Genomic DNA, 27,634 nt, shown 5'->3' with positions numbered 1-27,634 from the left:
CAAGAAGGAACGATACCGCAGATCGTTCCTCCCTGCTGCTGTCAGACTGTACAATAACACTGTGAAATAACCACATGCAATAATATGTCCACAAATCATGTGCACGGTGTTGGTCTCACAGCACGGCTTAAAGGTGGATTTCAGACGGCTGTCGGTTGCTTTTCAGTCGTGTGATTATCCGATTGTGATTGTGCATGAGCTGGACCTGCCCCAACATGTCCTGGAAGGCTTCATCACGGCGTTGCTTTGTGACATGCAGCTTCACCGCGATGCGCGGAACTCCTCCACACGTCTGTCTCAACGTGCCAACAAAATGCTGATGTCCATGTCTTTTCACAATTCCTGTGCTAGTCAGACGACATACCGGATCAAGACAGCGTCCAGTTTAGAAATGAACGGCACATTCCACTGTTACAGGAGATTTTGTCACGGGAAGAGGAGCAGCTCCACCGCACGTCGTATATACCTAAGATGAAAATTTCAGACCCCTCCATGATTTCTAAGTGGGAGAACTTGCAAAACCGCAGGGTGTTCAAGTACTTATTTTCCTCACTGTAAAATGTTCTTAATACAGTAGTACCCCCCATGATGAATAAGCAACAAATTACTAACAGTTCATAATATACTAGGTGTTCAAATACTTATTTGCAGCAGTAACATACAAATAAACTATTAAAAAATAAAAAATCATACATTGTGATTTCGGGATTTTTTTTTTTTTTTGATTATGTCTCTCACAGTGGACATGCACCGAAGATGAAAATTTCAGACCCCTCCATGATTTCTAAGTGGGAGAACTTGCAAAATCGCAGGGTGTTCAAATACTTATTTTCCTCACTGTAACTATCGAAATACTGTGAACTGTTACTAATTTGTTACTTATTTATAATTACAGCTCCTGCAATGAATATTTCTACATTGTACATAGCATAAGTATCTACTTTCATTGAACTAAAACGTTGTTTTTATGATAGTCATTAAATATCTCAGTATATTTATAATTGCAGTTTAATACATGTTATGGTCAGTGCCACATAAGTCAGGAGAATAAATAGCTTTTGTTGTTGTGTATTAATGAAATCACCAACCCCTGAAGAAAATTATTAAAATAATATTGTCCAATTGAATCTTCAATTTTTACAGTATTTCAATTAACTTTCCATAGAGAAAAACGCTGCTTGGTCAAAGGCTTTTCCTTTATTATATTATCTGGATGTGTTGCTGTTTTTTTTTTTTTTTTAAATTAGACTTTATTGTAACAAATGATCCCCCCACCCCCGCCACGTCACACTCGTGTTCTCGCCACAGAGTCTTATTATGAAATAATGGTGAATTTATGTGGAAATGGAAATGATTGTTGTACAGACGTTTCAGATATCTGTTGCTGAGATTAAATGATGCAGTTTTAATGCTCAGAAATGACGCAGGGGAACAATGAGAAGGAGGGACCATTCAGACACCGGAATTATTATTATAATTATTACCAGACAAACAAAAAGCGACACAGAAACCTTACAGAGCATTAAATACAACAGCAAAATTTCTTAGATGACAGTGTTTGGTGTCTGTTTTCATCAAATCTAATGGATTGCTGGAAGTGGAACTGATTAATCAGATTTTTTTTTATAAATTAGGTCTGGCAGATTAGGCAACAGAATTAATATTCTTCAACTCTAATTTCTATAGCCCAGATCAAACATGACCTGCTTCCTTGTTCATAAATGTGTAGTCTGGCCCGCATGATCACGAACATGAGCTTCTGTGCAAATTAAAAAGGTGGTATTGTTATTCAGTTATGTGCAATATTGTCAGACATCTTGTGCAATATATCTTCCAGTCATTTCGCATACATTTGTTGTACATATTGTTAAAAAATACATTCTGTAATTGTGTATTTAACTAACCGAATTGTTTACCGTTTGTTGTCCATGGCACAATAATAATTTCCTGCCGGATGATTAAAGTTATTTATCTTTATCACGCTCCTTCTGACAAAACAATACAGAGATATTGTTTTGGGAAATTAGGCAAATATACTTTTATTACAAAATCAAACTTCCTTCGAGTATTAAGCGGCACCTTGCATCTCAGGGGGGTCTGCAAAAATATTTCACTGCACCGGTGTGAACGAAGCAAGACTGACTTTTTAATTATTATAAATAAAAACTTTATTTTTTGTTCAACTTTACTGAAACAAATAAAAATTGAATAGCCAAGCCAGTCTGACGGCATTTCGTGATGGTATCGGGAAAAAAGCCTCACGGCAGTTCGTGATGGCATCATGTAGAGAAAATAATGACTGAAAATATTCTCAATGCGCTATTAGGGACGCTGTTGCAAGACCAATTGAAATACAGTAGTGTTCAGAATAATAGTAGTGCTATGTGACTAAAAAGGTTAATCCAGGCTTTGAGTATATTTCTTATTGTTACATGGGAAACAAGGTACCAGTAGATTCTCACAAATCCAATATGCACACTCTTAAGGCTATGAAATTGGGCTATTAGTAAAAAAAGTAGAAAAGGGGGTGTTCACAATAATAGTAGCATCTGCTGTTGACGCTACAAACTCAAAACTATTATGTTCAAACTGCTTTTTTAGCAATCCTGTGAATCTCTAAACTAGTATTTAGTTGTATAACCACAGTTTTAAATGATTTCTTCACATCTGCGAGGCATTAATTTTGTTGGTTTGGAACCAAGATTTTGCTCATTTACTAGCGTGCTTGGGGTCATTGTCTTGTTGAAACACCCATTTCAAGGGCATGACCTCTTCAAGTATTTTGACATATCCAAACTGATCCATGATATGCGATATATAGGCCCAACACCATAGTAGGAGAAATATGCCCATATCATGATGCTTGCACCACCATGCTTCACTGTGAACTGTGGCTTGAATTCAGAGTTTGGGGGTCGTCTCACAAACGGCGGCCCTTGGACCCAAAAAGAACAATTTTACTCTCACCAGTCCACAAAATATTCCTCAATTTCTCTTTAGACCAGTTGAAGTGTTCTTTGGCAAATTGTAACCTCTTCTGCACGTCTTTTATTTAACAGAGGGACTTTGCGGGGGATTCTTGCAAATAAATTAGCTTCACACAGGCGTCTTCTGTCACAGCACTAACAGGTAACTCCAGACTGTCTTTGATCATCCTGGAGCTGATCAATGGGTGACCCTTTGCCATTCTAGTTTTTCTTCTATCCATTTTGATGGTTGTTTTACATTTTCTTCCATGCGTCTCTGTTGCACCTGCGTATAAGTTTTCCCCTCTTTTTTCCCTCAATCGACTTTTTAATCAAACTACGCTGTTCTTCTGAACAATGTCTTGAATTTCCAATTTTCCTCAGGCTTTCAAAGAGAAAAGCATGTTCAACGGGTGCTTGCTTCATCCTTAAATAGGGGACATGATTCACACGTGTTTGTTCCACAAAATTGACTTACTGACTGAATGCCACACTACTATTATTGTGAACACCCCCTTCTCTACTTTTTTTAACTAATAGCCCAATTTCGTAGCCTTAAGAGTGTACATATCATGAATGTTTGGTCTTGTTGGATTTGTGAGAATCTACTGGTACCTTGTTTCCCATGTAACAATAAGAAATATACTCAAAACCTGGATTAATCTTTAGTCACATAGCACTACTATTATTCTGAACACTACTGCACATGAGCCAGCGAAACGTGGTCCCATGATGAAAATTGACTATTTCATGAGAGTATGACAATGTAATCGATTTCTATTTGTGATGAGGAACTCAAACTGCCGTGAAACGGGGTTGCGACAATATAGTTCACATGTGAAGAATTTACCAAAGCCAGTTTACATTTAATGTTTAGAGCAAGTTTGAAATTTGTAGGCTCAATAAAATATCAGTAAAAAACTGATGTTGCAGTGAAAAGAACAGTAACATGGGGGACACGATTTTCAAAGTTTTGGGAGACAAAATTTAAATGTTCTCATGCTCTTTTCTCTATCTTTATGTTCAGTTAAAGGAATTACATCAAACCCACATTTCCAAGGAAAGAAACAACCGTTTTGAACACAGGAGCCCAAGCATGTTTCCAGAGTGCAGAAAGTAGATCAGAGGTGAAGAATTTACCAAAAGTTACATTTCATGAATGTAGCCAGTTTCTTAAATTGTCTGAGGATTCCGAGGAAATATAAGGAAATTGTCATCATAATGACATAAGAAAGAAACTGATATTACAGTGAAAAGAAAAAAAAAAAAAAATCAATGAAATGTGTATTGACAAGGAAGTTGAACAGTTAAAACGTAAAGGGTCGTATGCACATTGCTGAATGATAAGGGTTTGGTAAAGGAATAACATTAAAATAGCCAAACTCACGTTTTCACCATGGGAATCAACCTTATTGTAAAGAGGAGCCAAAGCACTTTCAGCATGTGGGGAAGTAGTTCAGTTGAGAGGAACTCTGCTGACCATCAAGTTAGTTTTCATGCCAAGTCAATTGTTATCATTGAAGTTTTCTAATGAAATTGTAAGGGTCAGTGACATGTCTGTACAAAAATGATGTTTCTGTGAAAACTCATTCTCCTTACCTTAAGATTAGGTTCCGTTAAAGGAATACCATCAAATTAATCAACAGTTTCAACAATGTGAACCACATTAGCGATATTATGAGGACTGCTTTCTTCCACCTGTGAAATATAGGGAAGATTCGTCCCATCCTGTCTATGACTGATGCCAAGACCTTGATTCACACATTTGTCTCTTCTAGATTGGACTAATGCAGTGTTCTATTTTCTGGTTTACTGCAGTCTAGCATTAGGGGTCTCCAATCGTTTCACAATGCTGCTGTCAGGAAGCAGAAAGTTTTGACCACTTACACCCATTTTGGTGTCTCTTTACCAAAATGGGTAAAGAGACACCAAACCCATCCTGTCTCTGTTAGACCACACTTTACGATTCTGTTACTAGCCTATAAAATTGTTCACAGACTGGCACCTGCCTACCTAGCTGACCTAATTAAACCCTACGTACTGGCCTGGGCTCTGCGTTCTCAGGGTGCAGCATTACTTTGTGTCCCTAGGGTGAATAAAAAGTCTGCGGGTCACAGAGCTTTCTTTTTATTCTATTTCTTTTTATTTTATTTAGCTAACTTTTTATTCACATTCATTAAACCATCACATTCTGTAGAGACTTTCAAGTCCAGACTTAAGATGCACTTCTTTTCCCTTTTGTATGGCTAGCATACTAGCATAGTATGTTACTATGCTTTTTACTCTTAAATTGATTTTATTAGGAAACAGAGCGTGCCATGGGCTCAGTTTAATCTAAATTCTGGGTCTTTTAGTGAAGCTTAGGGTTAGTGGCCGGTGATCACCTTAGCATTTCTTGTTTTGCTTGTTTCTTAATGCTGTCAAATTATGCTTTATTTGTTGTCTTTCTGATGCCTGATTCTGTTTTTGTGGCTCCATCCAGAGATGGTTGTGGTGTCTGTTTCTGAAACCTTCCTGTCCTGTGCACTGGCAACATTTCCTGTACATTCGTTTTGTAAATTGTGTCAAGGGTATGGCCCAAGTAGAGGGTCACCTCTCTGAGTCTGGTCTGCTTAAGGTTTCTTCCTCAAATCATCAGAGGGAGATTTTCCTTACCACTGTGAGCTGTGTACTTGCTCTGGGCGTTGGAAAGGTTTGACCTTACTTGTGTGATGCGCCTTGAGTTAACTTTTTATGATTTGGTGCTACATAAATTAAATTGAAAAACTGAGCTGGAACCATTCACCTCCCTCATGGTATCTCCAGTCAGCTTTCCGACAGGTATACAACAGAATAAATGCACACAACAGTAAAGTGACGTCACCTGAACATCGTGAAGGTTTGACTTTGTTTCAAATCATCTGAGAAACACAGTTCAGAGTTTCAGAGCTTGCAGCGTTCTGACATACAACCCCTGGCAAAAATTATGGAATCACCGGCCTCGGAGGATGCTCATTCAGTTGTTTAATTTAGTAGAAAAAAGCAGATCACAGACATGACACAAAACTAAAGTCATTTCAAATGGCAACTTTCTGGCTTTAAGAAACACTATAAGAAATCAGGAAAAAAAAATTGTGTCAGTCAGTAACGGTTACTTTTTTTAGACCAAGCAGAGGGAAAAAAAAATATGGACTCACTCAATTCTGAGGAATAAATTATGAAATCACCCTGTAAATTTTCATCCCCAAAACTAACACCTGCATCAAATCAGATCTGCTCGTTAGTCTGCATCTAAAAAGGAGTGATCACACCTTGGAGAGCTGTTGCACCAAGTGGACTGACATGAATCATGGCTCCAACACGAGAGATGTCAAGTGAAACAAAGGAGAGGATTATCAAACTCTTAAAAGAGGGTAAATCATCACACAATGTTGCAAAAGATGTTGGTTGTTCACAGTCAGCTGTGTCTAAACTCTGGACCAAATAAAAACAACATGGGAAGGCAAACATACTGGTAGACCAAGGAAGACATCAAAGCATCAAGACAGAAAACAAAGCAATATGTCTCAAAAATCGAAAATGCACAACAAAACAAATGAGGAACGAATGGGAGGAAACTGGAGTCAACGTCTGTGACCGAACTGTAAGAAACCACCTAAAGGAAATGGGATTTACATACAGAAAGCTAAACGAAAGCCATCATTAACACCTAAACAGAAAAAAACAAGGTTACAATGGGCTAAGGAAAAGCAATCGTGGACTGTGGATGACTGGATGAAAGTCATATTCAGTGATGAATCTTGAATCTGCATTGGGCAAGGTGATGATGCTGGAACTTTTGTTTGGTGCCGTTCCTTTGAGATTTATATAGATAGATGACTGCCTGAAGAGAACATGTAAATTTCCACAGTCATTGATGATATGGGGCTGCATGTCAGGTAAAGGCACTGGGGAGATGGCTGTCATTACATCATCAGTAAATGCACAAGTTTACGTTGATATTTTGGACACTTTTCTTATCCTATCAACTGAAAGGATATTTGGGGATGATGAAATAATTTTTCAAGATGATAATGCATCTTGCCATAGAGCAAAAACTGTGAAAACATTCCTTGCAAAAAGACACATAGGGTCAATGTCATGGCCTGCAAATAGTCCGGATCTTAATCCAATTGAAAATCTTTGGTGGAAGTTGAAGAAAATGGTCCATGACAAGGCTCCAACCTGCAAAGCGGATCTGGCAACAGCAATCAAAGAAAGTTGGAGCCAGATTGATGAAGAGTACTGTTTGTCACCTCAGAGACTGCAAGCTGTTATAAAAGCCAGAGGTGGTGCAACAAAATACTAGTGATGTGTTGGTGCGTTCTTTTGTTTTTCATGATTTCATAATTTTTTCCTCAGAATTGAGTGATTCCATATTTTTTTCCGTCTGCTTGGTCTAAAAAAGTAACTGTTACTGACTGCCACAATTTTTTTTCCTGATTTCTTATAGTGTTTCTTAAAGCCAGAAAGTTGCCATTTGAAATGACTTTAGTTTTGTATCATGTCTGTGATCTGCTTTTTTTCTACAAAATTAAACAACTGAATGAACATCCTCCGAGGCCGGTGATTCCATAATTTTTGCCAGGGGTTGTACACGAGTGTTGGTAAGTGGAAAATACTGCAGGTTTTTTATTACAGACGGATTTCTCACATCAGCTCCAAGAACCCAAATAGTAACCTCACAAGGTTTTGTATTTTTAATTAAACATGAAGCAAAAATGAGGTCCAAAATGTTAGTCATTCCTCTAAAACATTCATCATCATTAAAGCTCATTATAGTCCATAAAACACAACTGCAGAAATCTAAAAAACATGCACACTGAAAAAAGAACCAACTTAATTGAATTCAATTGGTAACATCTAAATGAATTTAAGTTCTTTGAAATTAAATAAATTCATTATTAACTTAATTTCGACACAACTCAAGTTGGTTCAAGTACTTTTTTTTCAGTGCAGGTAACAAACCCGTCCCACAAAGTACTGAGACAAATATCAGTCCCTCCAGGATTTCACCATATTGTGATGTTTTGCTTTTTGCAACCAAAATGACTGATTTATTTTGTGGCATTTTGCATATTATAGTATTGTGCAATAAATTAACTGACCAGCAAGAGTCAGGATGACCATGAGCTGCAGTTTTTGTCTGTGATGTTTGCAGTCTTTATATTTTAGGGAGGTTGGCAATTTTTGCAGATATGTTTTCAATAGTTGTGACACATTTACAAAAAACAGCTGTAAGAACTTATTCATGTTCCCTGTAATGACAAGGCGGCATGATGACTTAGTGGTTAGCACTGTTATCCACAATCCTAAAGGTGGATTGGAAACTTAATTGTCCAGGTCTCCCTTGTAAAAGAGAACTTGATCTCAATGAGACAAACCCTGTGCATCTATACCGTTTTCCAAGTTCATCAAGCAAACGCACGGTTTTCGAATGCAGCATGAGTAGGACACGTTTAGTCTGACTTACAGCTAAACCCAGGAGTCGACATTGAAAACAAATATTTCTTGAATAACCAATATGGAACAATGACAGCACTGTTGCTCTGTGGAACATGTATTTAAAACTCTACAGATTTGTTTTTCAAAAACAGCAAATTTTTATTATTTTCACTATTAGAAATTTCAATCAACTTTATTAACAGACTAAATTTTATGCTACATCTTACAAAAAAAAAAAAATTAATTGAAGCCTGTGTAAACAAAGAGGCTACGCCGATTCATGTGCTGCACAGCGGCTGGCAAAACCATCAGGGCAGCGGATCATCAAGGTTTTAAAAAATTACACTCTGTCTTAAACATATACGTTTTAACAGCATGGATCATGCTCAACGGTTAGAGTGCAGTTCAGAAAAAAGTCTGAAAGTAACATCTATACAAATATATGTTAGAGGCAGCAGGAGGTGGAGCCTCATTTTGACTTCGGTCATGTTGACAGATGTCAAAATCTGTGGCTGCGCTGACCAATGCAGCATTGGTAACGTCACGCTGTCAGCCGAAAAAAGCTGATTTAGGTTGTGTGACATCACTCCCAAAACAGCTTACTGCTCAGAAAACTGAATGTCAGAGTCCAGATCCAGAACAGCCAAAGTCAAATTAATTAACACCTGCCGTTACTTTTTCTGGCCTGGAGGAGTCTTCAAATCGACCACGGATGATATATTTTGTGAATGAAAAAAAAAGTTAAATGAGGCGTGAACCTACATTAAACAGTTTACATTTTGAGTCGCCGCTGATGTGCGTCGCGACCTGATTATGGACACATGGGGGTGTGTGTGTTGAGAGTGCGTGTGTGTTGATGCACAATATATGTGGTGAAGAAAAAAATACACCACGCAGAGAGATAATGTGGTCAGCTGTTGATTCTGCCTTAATTTCTGTCTCAGAAAAAGCGGCAGAGGATCAACTGATAGACGAGCAGTTAACCGGACCAGATGCAGCCTTCAAGCACTTTGTGGAACCAGTTCTTTGTCCGCTGCACTGAAACATTTGGACAGCAGCCACAGTGTCGTGTTTTTTTTTTTTTATCCGTCACTTCATTCTCATTTTGGAAAAAAGAAAAAGCCCAGAAAGACAAATGGCATGGAATAGTTATGGTGCGAGTTTTCCACGCTTTCAGCTCAACAGTGATCCATTTAAAAACCGACAGTCCAGGCTTGGAAACTGCTGGAAAAACAGATGAATGCCAGCAGCTCCATTTCCACACACACCCTGAGGCAAGAAGACCATCTGTGCGGTTTCTTCACTTCCTGTGGAGAGCCAAAAATCCAGCTCTGATCTATTGAAGGGACTGAGGAGGACAGTCTGGGATTATAGGTGTGGGTGTTAATGTTCAATAAGCTGGAGAAGATCTGAAGGTGCTTCTGCCTCCAGATTCAGGACTGCTGGCTGCTCCACTGGTTGGCCATGGGTCTACGGAGCAGCTCCTCCACATGGCGAGCAACATCCATGGTGTCCTCCAGGTCAAAGTCTCCATCTGCATCCAACATGGCATCACTCCTGAGAGGACACAGGATTTAACATTACATTATAATGGACAAATGAAAGAAAACCAGAGTGTTTCAGGTCCACTGGAACTAAAATCTCCTTGTCTGTAAAACTACAATGTGAGGACTCACTGTCGTCGGACAAAAACTGCATCCAGTACAGTAACACACAGTAACACATAGTAACACACAGTAACACACAATAACACAGAGCAACACATAGTACCACACAGTAACAGAGTAAGAGAGTACAGGGCTGTGAAATAAAAACTGTGAAATCGGAGGAAAATCTGCAGGGGGTCTGGGGGGCATAGATCCCCAGAAGCCGAGGTCTCGGGCCCTGTGGGATGCCAGAAACCAATTTTTTTTTTAATCTAATTATACATTTTCAGCATCTCCTGGAACAACAAAACTCTCAAAATTCATGCATATTTAAATTCAACCTTTCATTTGAACTGTCGATCATGTTGAAATAACACACTATGAAGTCAGCCGACATCTGCACATGTCCGCAACTGTCCGCAGAGGCACATTTTTCTGTTGCCAGGATTTTTCAGCTACACAAAATTTTGGTTGCAGATGACATCTGCCTTACATACGCAATACAAACTAAATACATAATCTATGCGCTGTATATCTGCTGTTATCCGCTGATATCTGCAACTGACTGGGCATTGCGGCATGGCAGCGGACTGGGACGATGTGTAAAACGGATATAAATGTCCACATCATGAACTAAAATAATTTTTAGCGAATGCATACAGATTGGCCACGAATAAAGTATTATGTCTGCATTGCATCTGAGTTGTGGACAATTTGTGAATGCATAACAAATACTTCACGTAAGCCCAAAGTACTATATAAATGTGGCAGAAATCAACATATTTGCCAGTCATTGCCAGTCCAGCTGTGGAGAAGTACAGATGTAGTTATGGATCCCCAAAGACGTAGTGTGAGAGTTGCAGCCATCCAACAACATACCAATCAACTTGTCCCAGTCCAGAAATGACTTCCAGGACCTCATCGACAGCAGTGGCTTCAGGGGGTGGCCTGCTGGAGGAGGTGGGGTGGGAGATGGAGCCCTCTCTTCTGCATCAGCAGCAGCCTTCTGCCTCTTCCTCCCCTGCTTCTTTGACATCAGTTGTGTAGACATGTCGCTGTGGTGTTGGTGTGAACAGTGGCCCGAGTGCGCTTCTTTTATGACCGCAAAAAAGATGGCGCATGCGCAGTACAATTACTGTTTCCGCGACACGTGCACAATGCATTCACAGTACATCCATAATACTTCCATGATAATAGCAATGCATCCGATCCCTTTCCTCAATACATGCGTTATGCATCTGTGATTGTTATTCGCTATACATTATTAATATATCCGTAATTCATACTGAGACATTTGTCATTTTTGGCCAATTCTGTTGCAGACGACAACGAATGCCCAACTGTTGTATACTCAATTCATGCACAACCAATCCTCTCCCCAGTGGGACCAGGCCCTAACACACAGCAACAGAATAAGACACAGTAACAGAATAACACACAGTAACACAAAGCAACACACAGTAGCACTATGTCTGTAATACAGAAAAGTGTTCAGTAATCTGTGGTCTCCCCTTTTTGGAACAGTGTTCGTAAAAATCGTATCCATTTTACAACCCCAATTCCAATGAAGTTGGGATGCTGTGTGAAATGTAAATAAAAACAAAATACAATGATTTGCAAATCGTCTTCAACCTATATTCAATAAACAAAAAACAAACTTTTTTGTTTTGTGCAAATATTTGCTCATTTTGAAATGGATGCCTGCAACATGTTTCAAAAAAGCTGGGACGGTAGCAACAAAAGATGGGAAAGTTGAACGCCTCAAAGAACACCTGTTTGGAACATTCCACAAGTGAACAGGTTAATTGGAGACAGGTGAGTGTCATGACTGGGTATAAAAGGAGCATCCCCAAAAGGCTCAGCTGTTCACAAGCAAACATGGGGCGAGGATCACCACTTTGTGTTCTTAAGCAAGAGTTTAAAAACAATGTTTCTCAATGTTCAATTGCAAGGAATTTAGGGATTCCATTATCTATAGGCCATAATGTAATCAGAAGATTAGAGAATCTGGAGAACTTTCTACACATAAGCAGCAAGGCTGAAAACCAAAATTGAATGCCCGTGACCTTCGATTCCTCAGGCGGCACGTGTAAAGGATCTTACCGCGTGGGGTCAGGAACACTTCAGAAAACCATTGTCAGTTAACACAGTTCGTCACTACAAGTGCAAGTTAAAACTCTACCTTGCAAAGCAAAAGCCATACATCAACATCCAGAAACGCTGCTGCCTTCTCTGGGCCCGAGCTCATTTGAAATGGACAGACACAAAGTGGGAAAGTGTGCTGTGGTCTGATGAGTGCACATTTCAAAATGTTTTTGGAAATCATGGACGTCGTGTCATGGACAAAAGAGGAAAAAGACCATCCAGATTGTTACCAGTGCAAGTTCAAAAGCCAGCATCTGTGATGGTATGGGGTGTGTTAGTGCCCATGGCATGGGCAACTTACACATCTGTGATGGCACCATCAATGCTGAAAGGTACATCCAGGTTTTGGAGCAACACATGCTGCCATCCAAGCAACGTCTTTTTCAGCAGGGCTTATTTCAGCAAGACAATGCCAAGCCACATTCTGCACTTGTTATAACTGTGTGGCTTTGTAGTAAAAAAGTGCGGGTACTAGACTGGCCCACTCATTGAAAATGTGTGGCGCATTATAAAAGTGCAAAATATGACAACAGAGAACAACTGAAGTCATACATCAAGCAAGAATGGGAAAGAATTCCACCTACAAAGCTTCAACAATTAGTGTCCTCAGTTCCCAAACACTTACTGAGTGTTGTTAGAAGCAAAGGTGATGAAACACTAGGCTTGGGTATCGAGAACCGGTTCATTCGGGTACTGTTGATGATTCGATCCACCGATATCAATAGCCTTTTTTCTTAACGATTCCTTTATCTCTACACTGACCCTGCAGCGGCTCTGTAATCAACTGCTTCTGCAGCGCAACTCCACTTGGAAGCGTGAACCAATGAAGCAATACTTCGATCCACTGGACCCAGTGACCAACTTCATATTTATTTAGACTCAATACTGTTGTGTGTTGGGGGGCTTGGCTGGATGTTTTTGTGTTTTCTTTTCTTTGCTCTCCAGGTGGTATGCAAACTGGTTTTTGTCTGTGGGGAAGGTGCTGGCAGAAGAGTCCTTCACCCTCATCATCATGATTTGCAGCACCTGTGGATGATGCTCACGTGCAAACTTAAAGACTTTCAGCTGAAGCAGATAATGAGATGGCGTTCTGCATTTAAGCCATGAATGATTCAAGCAGAATTGCCGGGAACTCGACCTTGTGACGTTCGTTTGTGAGACGCTGAGGACCGCGCCTGGGTTTGACACATCGTGCCTGTGAAGGAGGACGGGTGAGGGACACATGCTGTCAGCACACATCAGAGGTGATTGATTGTCTGAATAAGTGTTAATAGTAATTTGGTATTTTGTTACACAGTATATTTGAACATTGATGAGAATTGTGCAGCTCGATTCTCACGGCCGTGGCATGCGGACTGATGATCCTCCACCTGTTGTGAGAAGCTGCTCATTTACATAAAGCTTAAATTCAGACCTGAATGTGTTGCTGATAGTGTGTGCCTTTGAAGGATATTAGTTGTAGCTGTTGACTTACCTCACCTCTTCTATCCTTCACAGAGAGTCAGTTTGTCGTGTCCACCTGGGGGGTGTTTGGCGGTGAATGTGAGTCCAGAAGCGCCGGGCTTCGATCCCTTTGGACGCTGGAGAGCGCGCCGTCCTTCACTCCGCCAGACAAACCCTATTTTATGTTGTACACTGAGTACTGCACAAGAGGGGAAAATAAAATTGTTTTGTTTTTGGAACCGCTTTCTGGTTATTTAGCGCTGGGTTCAGTCAGACACAGGTCCGCTCCTCAACCCGCGTCGACACATAAATACAATGTTGTTGACATAGAAAACCTGTAAAGCCTACTTTTAGTACACAGAAAATTCACAAGAGGTATCGATAAGGGAATCAATAAGGAAATGGATCGATAAGCGGAATCGATAATGGTATCGATATTGATAAAATCTTATCAGTACCCATCCCTATGTAACACAGTGGTAAACATACCACTGTCCCAGCTTTTTTTTAAATGTGTTGCAGGCATCCATTTCAAAATGAGCAAATATTTGCACAAAAATAATAAAGTTTATCAGTTTGAACATTAAATATCTTGTCTTTGTGGTGTATTCAACTAAATATAGGTTGAAGAGGATTTGCAAATCATTGTATTCTGTTTTCATTTACATTTTACACAACGCCCCAACTTCAGTGGGATTGGGGTTGTACTTTCACCGCTGATTTGGCTCTAAGGCTGGCCCAGCTGACTAAATGTGCGCACAAAAAACAGAGAGCAAGCGGCAAGTGGCACAGGAGTTGGACTACCAACCCACAGACAGCTGCAGGTACATGCGTCAGGCTACCTGTCTGTGTACTTGGACAAAACACTGCTCCAGTCCAACCAGCTGGAAACTGGTCCTGGCTGGACTGGTACGAAGTCCAGGTGGACTTGTAGACACTCATTTCCTTCATGCTGCAGAATTCAGGGAGCAGTAGGGGCTCCTGAACAGTACTTCTACTCCAGGTACGTCTTCATGAGCCTGCTGGATTAATTTAAATGAAAGCAGGACTTTTCTTGGAATGCTGAAGTCCTCCTCCTTTTTGATACATGTTGACCAGGTTTCATGCTGAAATCTGGGTGTGAAAGAATTACACATTTACCCGGATATAATCTGAAATCAGCCATGTGAGATGACACTGCAATGGTTTGATTTTTGTGGACCAACCAAAACCAAACTGGTACAACTTATCTAACATTGGAAAATGCTACACTGAGCCCAGATCAGTCCTATGAATTGTTACACAATATTAGTCTCTGTACAAACTCAGACATTTGGAAATCCACAGAGGATTGGCCGGGGGATGTGAGGCTAACCGGCAACCAAAGTTAATCACTGGACAACTTTGGTACAAGGTACCTGTGGAGAATACTTAAGTACCACTGGAATTCATTTTTGATGTCAAATAAGCAGTTGTTTGAGGTGACCCAGATGAGGCGTACTTCCAGCTTTGCTAAGGAATGTTAGCTCTAACAATGTGGCCATGTGATGTGTTTACATGAGCAAGGTCCAAGACACAGGTGCTTCAGAGCTGATCAACCCAACTGGACCAGGACATCATCTGCACTGATGGCTATTTCTCAGAAACGCTAACGTGTCAATCACAACCTTGGGCAGTTTCATAAGGTGGGGGATGTGGCGACACCCAGCAAACATTGTATATACACTGCTCCAGTCCACCCAGCTGGAAACTGGTCCTGGCTGGACTGGTACGAAGTTCAGGTGGACTTGTAGACGCTCATTTCCTTCATGCTGCAGAATTCAGGGATCAGCAGGGGCTCCTGCACAGTACTTCTACTTTGTACTACTTCACACAAGCTAAAAATACTCACACTACCATTTGGCCAGATCCAAATGAATGGATCTTATGTTGGGTAGCAAGAAAATTAAAAGTGTGCTTACATCGAAGGGTAGACACCAAAGGAGCTGGGTTGACCAACAGAGGGAGAAGGTGTCTGGTCCATAAAGGTGGGAGTTCCTACACTGGGTTCTGCCTTGGGTGTTGTGAATCTAAGGAACAACACAAATGGGTCTTGATGACATTCAAAAACAAAGAAGGAACAGCAGATGCACATCATGTACCCTGAACCCAGTATCCAACAGTCCTTTAGTTGTACTGTGCTGACAATAATTAAGATTTCATCAGACGTGGAAGGGCCATATCAAAGAAACCTCATCTGGACAAGGACATCATCAGGTAAGTCTTCCCTTTGTGAGGAAGATGACTGAAAATTTAGTTCTGAACCCTTCCTAATAGGAAACAGTATTTTGGAGAAACCAGAGCGTAGATTTGTGACTCAAAAAGTCAGAAATACTGAAGCATACAAGGTGTTGACTGAAGTAGCGCTCAATATGAAGGCGCATCTACCAGGAGTTCCTGGTAGATGTGCACTTGTAAGTCCATTTACGGAAATTCTATTTTCCTTCAAGCTGTGTTAGTGTGAAACTGCAGCAGCCCTGAGAAGATTCAGTGCACCTGCAGGCACTGAGCCATAAACGCAGCCTGTCAATAACAATCTCTGCTGGAGGATCAGCTTTGAGCACGATTAATTATGAGTGTTGTGTTACAACTGCTGCCAGGGAAAAAACGTCGTGGAGACGTTCACGTTCACAGCAGCAGGAGCCTCTCATCAGCTGCACAATGCATGCACACATGCACATTCCAGCTCCAAAGTCACATTCAAAGTAAAAAAAAAAAAAAAAACAAAAAAAAAAACACGCATGTGCACACGCACGATTGTCGGCTGCTGCTCCGCCTTTAGTTCTCTCAGGATTGCACGTAAAGTCCATTAACTCCTGTAAATAATGTATCCTGACTTTTTCCAGTGTAACAATTTCATCTCCATGTCAGGAAGTCTGTTAAAAACAGTGTCATGGAGATGTCACATGTCCACGTACACAGCTTCAGTAACCAGCATCCACACAAACAGTGCGTCGCCACATTTTAGGTTCCAAAATCCGACACTCAAAAGTTAAGAGTTTCAGGGTGAAGTATTTTGTCTCCTGTCTGTAAATCATCTGTAAATCCGAGCAGTCACGTTCGAACGAAAGCTCAGAAGCTTCGTTTTCAGACTGAGCAGGTTCGTTTCCCTCTGTGAGTCAATCATTGGGATGTTTCTGCTCATTCAAAAATGTGTGTGACACACCGAAAAATGCTGAGAATTGCAGAGTGAGATGTTTTCCGGAAATGCACCTGCTAATGCTCAGAGTGAGAATCATGAGTACTTTTATGCTGTCTTACTAACTGGGACATTAAAAAATGTGTGACATGTCCTTTAACCATTAGATGACAAAGTAAAACCTCTTAAATCATTCTAAAGTCAGTTTTAAGCAGAAATGAGGCAATAATTTGAATTGCTACTGATGCTCTGAAATAACCTAAGGGTATGCAATTATTATGCAATTATTTTTTGCAAAGGGCCAAAAGGAAAACAGAAAATATTGTGGAGGGCCGGGCCAAAAGGCTAAAGTCAAGTCTGCACAATAATTTCATTCCTATATAAAAAGCAGTAAGTACCATTGTTATGACAAAGTAGATGTTCTGAATAGGCAATAAAAAAGAGGTTACCTTAAAAAAATGTAATTTATTCAATTCAATTTTCCAAGACAATAGTGAACAAAATGTGAAACATTTCTGAATCATTACATTTGTGATCATTTTCAGTCACATTGACCCCAAAACACATTTTGAGTTTAATATACTGTTTAAACTGAAACTTACTGTTGGAACAAGGAGGTTCTTAGCTTTCTGAAGACATCACAACAACTGTCATTGTAAACCAGATATTAAAGGCAAGTCACAATATCATTGTCACTGAACTGTGCAGAAAAAGAGAGGAAAGTATCCCAGTACACTCGTTCTTATGTCTGTGCGTGATAAGAACTGTGGTATTTTCGACAACTTTTTACATTTTTGTGTTTTTCAGTTCTTTTTCTTATTCAGTGAGATAAATCTAGTAGGGGTGGTGGCCAAGTGGTTAATGCGCTTGGTTTCAGTTCAGAAGGTTCCGGCTTCAAATCCCACCCCTGCCGCATTTCTCCATGTTAATGTGGAGTTGCGTCAGGAAGGGCATCCGGCATAAAACCTGTGCTAATTCAACATGCAGATCCACCTTGGATTTGCTGTGGCGACCCCGAGTGCAAACAAGGGAGCAGCCGAAGGGACTTACTTTAGTGAGATAAATCTAGTCTCTGTTGATCTTTAACAAGTGTATCAAATGCGAAGCACAGATGAAAGATGATCATCAGTGACAGAGGACTTGTACCTGGATTTATTAAACTTCATCAAAATTCAGCCTTCTGCATCCACCTCTCTCTTTTCAGCATGAGCCCAAGATAGTGCCGAGAGAAGGCGCCGTAGCAAGTTCTTTCTTGTGCACTTTGTGTTTTTTGTTGTTTGTTCTTGTTGTAGAAACACTTGCCACAATTAAATATGACCGGGATGTACTTCTTAAGATTTGGCATAATGCTTGGACTCGTGATTCCTGAACTGAGGTGCAGTGATTTTCATACATGCCCTACTCGACGTACGAAGGGCCAGGAGTCGGGGCACAGAGGTGGGGAGCGAAGCGAAGGTGCTGGGCGAAAGTTAAGCCATGTATACCGGAGACCGGAGCTTCCAAGCGAAGATGCCACAGGTCGCCAGTGGCGGAAGCGCAGACACTGTGGAAAGCGTGGAGGACTGCTTGTTAAGTTACGCAGCCATCCGACAAGGATCCCAGTCCCCTCAATTTACCTGGCAAATGTTCAGTCTCTGCCCAGCAAGATGGATGACCGGTTAAGCCGCATCCACACCCAGCGTGAGGCTCGGCACTGCTCCGTGTTCTGCCTGACAGAGACTTGGCTTCACAGTAACATACTGGATTCTAATTTTCAGCGTCTGGGATTTTCTGTCCATCGTTTGGATCATTCGAAAGAGCACTCCGGGAAAGCAAAAGGAGGAGGTGTGTGTTTCCTTATTAATAATCTTTGGTGCACAGACTGTTATTGTCAATAAAACGTGTACTGCTAATCTAGAATGCCTTGTCCTGAAGTGCCGCCCCTTTTATCTCCCTCAAGAGTTTGCAGTGATGTTTTTGTGCGCAGTGTACATACATCCACGTGCGGACGCTTCTGTGGCTCTAGATGAACTGAGTGACATTATATTAAAATGTGAGAACTCTAAACCAGACGCAGTGGTTATAGTAGCTGGTGACTTTAACAAGACCAATCTCAAGTCTGTCTTTCTCAACTACTATCAATATGTGAAACATCCCACCCGAGGCACACAAACTGTTATCACTGTTACAGTAATGCGAAATCCGCATTCAGGTCTACTTTGAGACCAGCTTTTGGCAGGTCTGATCATTCCTCAATTCTACTTCTTCCTACGTACATACAGAGGAGTAGATATGTTAAGCCTATATCACGCACTGTACAGTGCTGGACTAAGGACAATGAATTAAAATTGCAAGGCTGTTTTGATGCTACGGATTGGTCTGTCTTTCCATCTGAGGATCTGAATGAATATTGCGAGACTGTTACTGGATATATAAACTTCTGTATTGACTCTTGTATTCCAAAGAAAGTTGTGAAACAACGGGGAAGTCAAAAACCATGGTTTAACGCAGACATGAACATGAAGTTAAAGGAACATGCTCGAGCCTTCAGCTCTGGTGATGTCGATGCCTATAAGCAGGCCAGATACTCTTTTGAGAGATCAGTTAAAGCTGCTAAGCAGGCCTATGGTGAAAAGATTGAGAGTTATTTTAGAGAGGACAATCCACAACAGATGTGGAAGGGATTGAGTGACATCACCTCTTGGAGGCCCAGGAGAGGCCCACATGGTTACTTTTGGTAACTCTCTCCCTAACAATTTAAACAAATTTTATTGTCGCTTTGATACCTTGGAAAGGGAGTGAGTGGACTTTTTGGTGAGCGATGAGGAAAATGGTCTCACGATTTTACAGAAGGATGTAAGGAGGGCCCTGTTCAGGTCTAAGGTCAGGAAGGCGCCTGGGCCGGACGGTATTCCTCCTCGTGTTTTAAAGCTGTGCTCAGAGCAACTTGCACCTGTTTTAACTGACCTCTTTAATATGTCTCTGAGGTGCTGTACTGTTCCACTCAGTTTCAAAAGGTCAGTTGTCATTCCAGTGCCTAAGAAGTCACCTATTACTTGTTTAAATGACTATAGGCCAGTCGCGCCTATAGTCGCGCCCATCTGTGTTGATGAAAACCTTCGAACGTCTTGTGCTAGAGCACATTAAAGCCCAGATCCCTGTGTCTGCTGATCCACTCCAGTTTGCATACAGACAGAAAAGAAGCGTGGAGGATGCTATTTCATTTGCCTTGAACTCAGTGTACAAACATCTGGAGAAGGAAAAATCCCAGGCTAGAATGCTTTTTATTGACTATAGCTCAAGGCTCATCCATAAACTGAGACTTTTGGGTTTGAGTGATGCCGTTTGCAAATGGATTTTTAGTTTTTTAACTGGAAGACCACAAAGAGTCAAGATCAATGGATGTGTCTCTGATTAACTTATTGTTAATACTGGCTCGCCACAAGGTTGTATTTTAAGCCCACTGATGTACACTTTGTACACTTACGACTGTGTTGCGTCCTTTCATAATAATTTGATAATTAAGTATGCAGATGACATAACTATTATTGGTTTGATCTCTTCTCATGATGACTCTTTGTATAGATCTGAAGTGCAAAACGTGGTTTCCTGGAGTGAGGAAAACAATTTGAAGTTAAATACTGCAAAAACTTTTGAGCTGGTTGTTGACTTCAGTAAAAATAGATCTTATGCTCCCATTATATTAAATGGTGCTGAGGTGAAAACAGTTGAAAACTACATTTCTGGGATTGTTTTTATCTGATGACTTGAGCTGGGATTATAACACCAACGAAATTGATAAAAACTCTCAACAGCTTTTTTTTCTGCGTAAGCTGAAAGAATTCACTCTGAACAAGAATATTCTCTTTAATTTTTATCACAGCTGCATTGAAAGTCTTCTTACAAATGCTATAACTGCATGGTTTGGAAATTCCACTGCTAAAGAAAGAAAGGCTTTGAATAGAGTGGTTCGTTCAGCCAGTAGAACTATTGGTGTGGAACTGTCTGTCCTGGAGGACATTTACAAAAAAAGGCTTAAGTCCCGGTCTTTGGCTATTACTAAAGATCTCCTGCATCCCACCAGGGACCTGTTTGAGCTTCTTCCTTTGGGTAGGCGCTATCGATCTATTAAATGTGGGACATCAGGTTATAGAAAAAGTTTTTTCCCCACAAGCTGTGGCAATGATCAACACTCTTTGATTAGTTTTAAATGTATCTTAATTATCTTATTATTTTGTGGCTTTGTCGTTTTTATGGAATTTTTTATGTTCTTTTATGTTTTTTTATTGTTTGTGTATGTCTTGCTAGTGCACTTTTGAGCTCCTTGCACCATTTTTCCAATATGGTTTTAATGCTGCAAATGGCAAATAAACTTGAACTTGAATGAGTGGACATTTTTGATGATTTATGATTGGATTAATAATTTCAGAGAGAGAGAGAGAGAGAGAGCGAGAGAGGATGAGAGGAGAGAGAGAGAGAGAGAGAGAGAGGAGAGAGAGAGAGAGAGAGAGAGAGAGGAGAGAGAGAGGAGAGAGAGAGGAGAGAGAGAGAGAGAGAGAGAGAGAAGAAAACAGGCTTCAAAATAAAAGCAATGCGGTTTTACTTCAGTCATAAAGGCACACAACGACAGGAGGACAGCTGAAAGAAGGAGAAAAAGTCAAAAAGTCAGAAAAAGGTGGACAAATGATCTGCACCTTTCCCATCACCGAAAATCCTGCACACCAACAGTGCATGAGTGTGAAAATGAAACATTCATGATCACAGGACCGAAAGTGGGAATAAAACCAAACAGTCTCCGGCGCTGGATCCATGACTGTCCACCATCTCTGTCACTGTCTCGACAGATAGTTCCCCAAGGATCACAAGCACGCTGTGTGGCAAACGTGATGGCGCTGTGCCAGGCTGTGCAGTGCGGGGTGATTGATCTGTGCCAGGCTTTGTACCATGCATTAAGCAATGGCGCAGTACCAGGCTGAGTGACATGGGGCGATCGCTCCATGCCAGGCTCTGCTATACTCCGGAGGGGACATACACCCGGCCACAAACGGCTTGGGAGGTGGACGAAGGTCACCCACATTAACTTGATAGAATAGTAAGTGTATTCCTTAACTGCAAGGTATCAGCGGCCGGTCCGAGTCAGCCAAAGGGATCCGGATACGGCCGCAGGCTGTAAAATGCCCAGGTGTGTCCTAGGTGCAGTAGCATGCCAGACTCGGTGTGTGGGAGCCCAGGACCTCCACATCCAGCATGTTCATTTCCAAGATGGTCTGAGACCAGCCACCCGGACAGCTGCTGCAACAATCGGTTTACAGAACCAAAGAATTTCTGCACAAACTGTCAGAAACCATCTCAGGGAAGCTCATCTGCAAGCTCACTGTCCTCATCGGGGTCTTCCCCTGACTGCAGTTCATCACTGTAACCAACTTGTGGGCAAATGCTCACATTTGATGGCGCCTGACTGCTGATCAACTCTATATAAATGTATTGCACTGCATGAGGCAAATGGTGGTGACACCAGATAATGAATGGATTTACCGGCACAATTTACAAAATACTCTGACTGTTGGAAACGGTGTCATTAGTTTGTCCAGCAGAGGGTGTTCAGACAGCATTGTTTAGTGTGCTTTCAAGCATGAATGGGACCCCAATCACGCCTTGGTCACATTACGAGGAGGTAATGGTCTAGTGGTTAAGCGTTTGGCTTGAAACCAGAGAATCCTCTGTTCAAATCCCAGCCTGACTTTGCCCTCGGGCAAGGTCCTTAATCCCCTAGTTGCTCCCGGTGTACTGAGTACCTTGTATGGCAGCACCCTGACATTGGGGTGATTGTGAGGTATTATTTGAAAAGCGCTTTGAGCGTCTGATGCAGATGAAAAAGCGCGATATAAATGCAGTCCATTTAGCATTTCCATTTCCATTACCTACAAGAAACAGAGGCAAAGCGACCAGCTACCATTCAGTTTTAGTCACAGTGGGCGTTTTCTTGCGACAAGAGACACTGATCACTATGCTGCCAGCTAGGTGTGGCTAAAATAGATAGAGAAGCATGTTTTACCTAAATGCTGAGTGATGCAACACAGCAACTGCCAATCTGAGTGAAGGAAGCCCGATGTACGTTGGATGGTTATTAGTGAGTTATTTAGTTATTTATAATAAATTTAAACTGCAAAACATGTATTGTCAAGTCATTTTTCACAATTAATTCAAACCAAATCTTCAGTGATGTATCCAACCATGGGTTTGTTCTTTCTCTAATATGTCTCAAGTTGAGGTCCCAATTATAGCCTGTCTTGCTGAGTAGGAAGGATTGTATATATTCAGCAGTATTTTTATTTGTGCTGCTTGATAATAGCTCTTTAGGCAGGGAAATTGTAGCTCTCCTTTAATGGATGGATGGAGGTAACTGCAGCATTCTGTACCTGACCCTCGGTCTCTGCCCCTGCCAGATGTATCTAGAAATCATTTATCCTATTCCCTCAATTCATTCTGTTGTTTCCACCAGCAGACTCTGGAAGAGGTACAAAAGCCTCTGCAGTACATTGATTTTTATCACCTCCATCCATCCATCCATCCATTTTTTTCTGCTTTATCTGGAGTCGGGTCGCAGGGGCAGCAGCTCAAGCAAAGCCGCCCAGACCTCCCAATCCACACACACCTCCCCCAGCTCCTCCGGGGGAATCCCAAGGCGTTCCCAAGCCAGCCGAGAGATGTTGTCCCTCCAGCGTGTCCTGGGTCTTCCCCAGGGCCTCCTCCCAATGGGACATGCCCGGAAAACCTCTCCAGCGAGGCGTCCAGGGGGCATCCAGAAAAGATGCCCGAGCCACCTCAACTGGCTCCTTTCGACGTGGAGGAGCAGCGGCTTGACTCCAAACTCCTCCCGAGTGACCAAGCTCCTCACCCTATCTCTAAGGGAGCGCCTAGCCACCCTGTGGAGGAAACTCATCTCGGCCGCTTCTACTCGCGATCTCGTTCTTTCGGTCATGAGCCAAATCTCATGACCATAGGTGAGGATCGGAACGTAGATTGATCGGTAAATTGAGAGCTTTGCCCCCCTACTCAGCAGTCTCTTCACCATGACGGTCCGATACAGCAACCGCATCACTGCAGATGCTGCACTGAGTATTATGCCAACAATGGAGGTGATAAAAAACCTGTTTTATCACCTCCATTCTTGGTATAATACTCATACATGGTATCAGATTTCATCTGCCAACATCAGATCAGATTCATCAGATTCTATTGATCAATGGATTGTAGTTGATGGATTTTAATTGTTCTAAATCTTGAGGTAGATTAACTCCAAAATATCTTATTGAATTTAAGTCCCGATTGATCTTGGATTTGTCCCCAATCGCTTGGCTTGGTCGATAGTTGAAAGTGATAACCTGAGTTTTTTGTATATTTATTCTATAGCTTGATAGATGGCAATAGTCTGTGAGGGTTGCCATAAGTGCAGTAAGGGAAGTGTTTGGGCTCAACAAATATACAACCCCAACTCTAATGAAGTTGGGACATTGTGTAAAATGTAAATAAAAACATTGTGAAATGGATGCCTGCAACACGTTTCAAAAAAGCTGGGACAGTGGTATGTTTACCACTGTGTTACATCACCTTTCCTTCTAACAACACCCAATAAGCATTTGGGAACTGAGGACACATTGTTGAAGCTTTGTAGGTGGAATTTTTTTTCCCCATTCTTGCTTGATGTATGACTTCAGTTGTTCAACAGTCCGGGATCTCCACTGTAATATTTTGCGCTTCATAATGCACCACCAAGGTTGGGTAGGATTACTTTGAAAGAATACATGTGGATTAAATGTATGTAAGTACATACATTTGGATTACTTGTAATCTGATTACTTTTGGATTACATTTCAAAGCTATCCTACCCAACCTTGTGCGCCACAGCACAAGCAGGGATGTCCTTGAAAAAGATGTTGCTTGGATGGCAGCATGTCTTGCTCCAAAACCTGGATGTACCTTTCAGCATCAATGGTGTTACCACAGATGTGTAAGTTGCCCATGTCATGGGCATTAACACACCCCCATCACAGATGCTGGCTTTTGAACTTTGCGCTGGTAACAATCTGGATGGTCTTTTTCCTCTTTTGTCCGGAGGACACGACATCCATAATTTCCAAAAACAATTTGTGGACCCGCCAAAATGTGGACTCATCAGACCACAGCACACTTTCCCACTTTGTGTCTGTCCATTTCAAATGAGTTCAGGCCCAGAGAAGGTGGCGGCATTTCTGGATGTTGTTGATGTATGGCTTTTGCTTTGCATGGTAGTTTTAACTTGCACTTGTAGATGTATCGACGAACTGTGTTAACTGAAAATAGATAGATAGCTTTTATTATCATTGTCATTACAACAACGAGATGTCCGCACACACATTCCGCATACAGCAGCAATTGATCTACAATTATTACTTGTTTACCGTAATAATGGCACACCTCAGAATTAGGACAACACACATACATTTGACATTGTTTATGTGCACTAAACTTGAAACAGTCCGTTTCCAAATTGAGGCAATGCGAGTGTGTTTGTAGCCGCTGCAACTGTCAAGTCAGGCCGCCAGGCCAGCTTGAGAGGACGAGGCCTGCCGCAGGGAGGGAGGGGCAGGAAGAGTGATAAGAGGAGAGGCTGGAGCATGCTTCGGTCCATGTGTAAGTCTGTCAGTTTATTGTGCTTGTGGGTTTAAGAATGCAGCCAAATAATCTCACCAGAGCCTGGATAAATTCCTCTGGAGACCTTGACCTTGATGCCTGTAGTGTTGCAGCCGAGCAGTGAAAAACACTATTTTTACAGTTTCACTCACTCAGTCAAATCCCAATTATGAATTAAGAATATTCCTAATTTTGAATTAAGAATATTCACTGACCTCTGAAACCTTTAGCTTCAACTGCAAGGCACGTATCAGCACCAAGGTGTCATCCAATTTGCGTCTGAGTTCAAGAGTCAACGCAGTCTGAGAATGCACTTCAGAATATGGTTTTCTGAAGTGTTCCTGAGCCCACGTGGTAAGATCCTTTACACATTGATATTGGTTTTTAATGCAGTGCCGCCTGAGGGATCGAAGGTCACGGGCATTCAATGTTCGTTTTCGGTCTTGCCACTTATGTGTAGAAAGTTCTCCAGAGTCGCTGAATTTTCTGATTATATTATGGACTGTAGATGAGGGAATCTCTGAATTCCTTGCAACTGAACATTGAGAAACATTGTTCTTAAACTGTTGGACTATTTTTTCACACAATTGTTTACAAAGTGGTGATCCTCACCCCATCTTTGTTTGTGACTAGCTGAGCCTTTTGGGTATGCTCCTTTTATACCCAATCATGACACTCACCTGTTTCCAATTAGGTGTTCTTTGAACATTTATCAACTTTCCCAGTCTTTTGTTGCCCCGTCCCAACTTTTTTGAAACGTGCTGCAGGCATCTATTTCAAAATGAGCACAATTTGCACAAAAATAATAAAGTTTATTAGTTTGCACATTAAATATCTTGTCTTCGTGGTGCATTCAATTGAACAGGTTGAAGAGGATTTGCAAATTATTGCATTGTTTTTATTTACATTTTCCACAACGTCCCAACTTCACTGGAATTGGGGTTGTACTAATACATCATCTGCAAAAAGGGCTATTTTATGTAAACCCCCCCCCATGTCTATACCTGTTATAGTTTCATTTTGTTTTATCCAGTTGCTCAGGGGTTCCAAAAAACGGCAAAGAGAAGAGGACTCGCTGAGCAACCCTGACAACAACCTCATTCTAATGAGACTCCCACAAATCCAGATCCTAGCTGTCGGTTTATACAGTGCCTGTATGACCTGAATAAACGTATTGTGGAAATTAAACTGCTCCAACACTCTGTATACGAAACACCACCTGACAGAGTCAAATGCTTTTTCAGCATCAATTCCCACAATTACCATCTTCTACCAGATTTTTGGTTACATATTGCAATAAGATGCACCGAAAATTGTCTTGCGTCTGTCTTTGTTTTATAAATCCCATCTGATCTCAGTGAATTATTTCTGGCAGAATTATTTCTAAACATCTGGCTAAAATAGCTATGAACAGTCTGGTCTGTAGCTGGGGCATTCCAGCTCATCTCTCCCCTCCTTTGGAATTACAGAGATAATGGCTTCTCTCCACGAATGACAGGGTTGAGAAAACTCCACGGATCCACGGAATTCCAGATCTGTGGGGGGGAGTTTTATAAGTCCGCAGACTCTGATCTGTATGAGAGATACAAATCAGTGTCCTCAGATGCGTGGAACTCAGCAGAGAAAAAATACCTCACTCAAAGTGTGGCTGTTACAACAGTTGTCACAAAGCAGGACTGGTTGGTTGCTACGGTGATGCTGTGTGCCTGCTGTTAAGATACTTGTCTGTGTCATGGAGCAACAATCAGACAGAGGGAAGATGGTGAGAAACACGGTTTGATAAAGTTTAATAAGGACAAGAATCCGTGGAATGGTGCAGGCTTGAATTAAGTACAAGTTGAAATGACTAAAAAAAATTCATCATGAGGTTTATGTCACAGAAATCCTACTTTACAATCACACTGCAGTTATTTCCTGTTGCACTTATAATAAACATTTGTATTTATTTTTAGTGTCTGTTTTTCTGGTTGAAATGAGATATAATTTACCAGACTTAAAAAAAAAAATGTACAAGTTTCCATGTTATTTTATTTGTCTAAAAATAAATGTCCAAGGTTCCTTATGTTAAACAAGAAATTATCTAATCTGAAATAACAGGTGGTTTTAATTTCCAGATGAAAGGTTTCTAAAGACCCATTTATTGATTTATCTATTTTAATTAC

The 27,634-nt window shown here is 41.1% G+C and overlaps 1 protein-coding gene across 2 annotated transcripts in view; it reads right to left on the bottom strand.

Moving 5' to 3' along the window:
- Positions 1 to 7,666: 7,666 nt before the first annotated feature.
- Positions 7,667 to 27,634, bottom strand: part of LOC117505612 (signal transducer and activator of transcription 5B-like) — a 255,380-nt gene continuing 235,412 nt past the window's right edge. For both annotated transcript variants that reach the window (XM_034165193.1, XM_034165194.1), the window contains 2 exons: positions 15,604 to 15,711; positions 7,667 to 9,986 (listed from right to left, as the gene is read on the bottom strand). In XM_034165193.1, the coding sequence (XP_034021084.1) occupies positions 9,863 to 9,986; positions 15,604 to 15,711 (232 nt within the window). In that variant the 3' untranslated portion in view covers positions 7,667 to 9,862. The remainder of the gene's footprint in view (positions 9,987 to 15,603; positions 15,712 to 27,634) is intronic.

The sequence above is a fragment of the Thalassophryne amazonica genome, unplaced genomic scaffold, assembly GCF_902500255.1.
Source record: "Thalassophryne amazonica unplaced genomic scaffold, fThaAma1.1, whole genome shotgun sequence".
NCBI classification, from domain to species: Eukaryota; Metazoa; Chordata; class Actinopteri; order Batrachoidiformes; family Batrachoididae; genus Thalassophryne; species Thalassophryne amazonica.
This window is presented reverse-complemented; position numbering and strand designations above follow the sequence as displayed.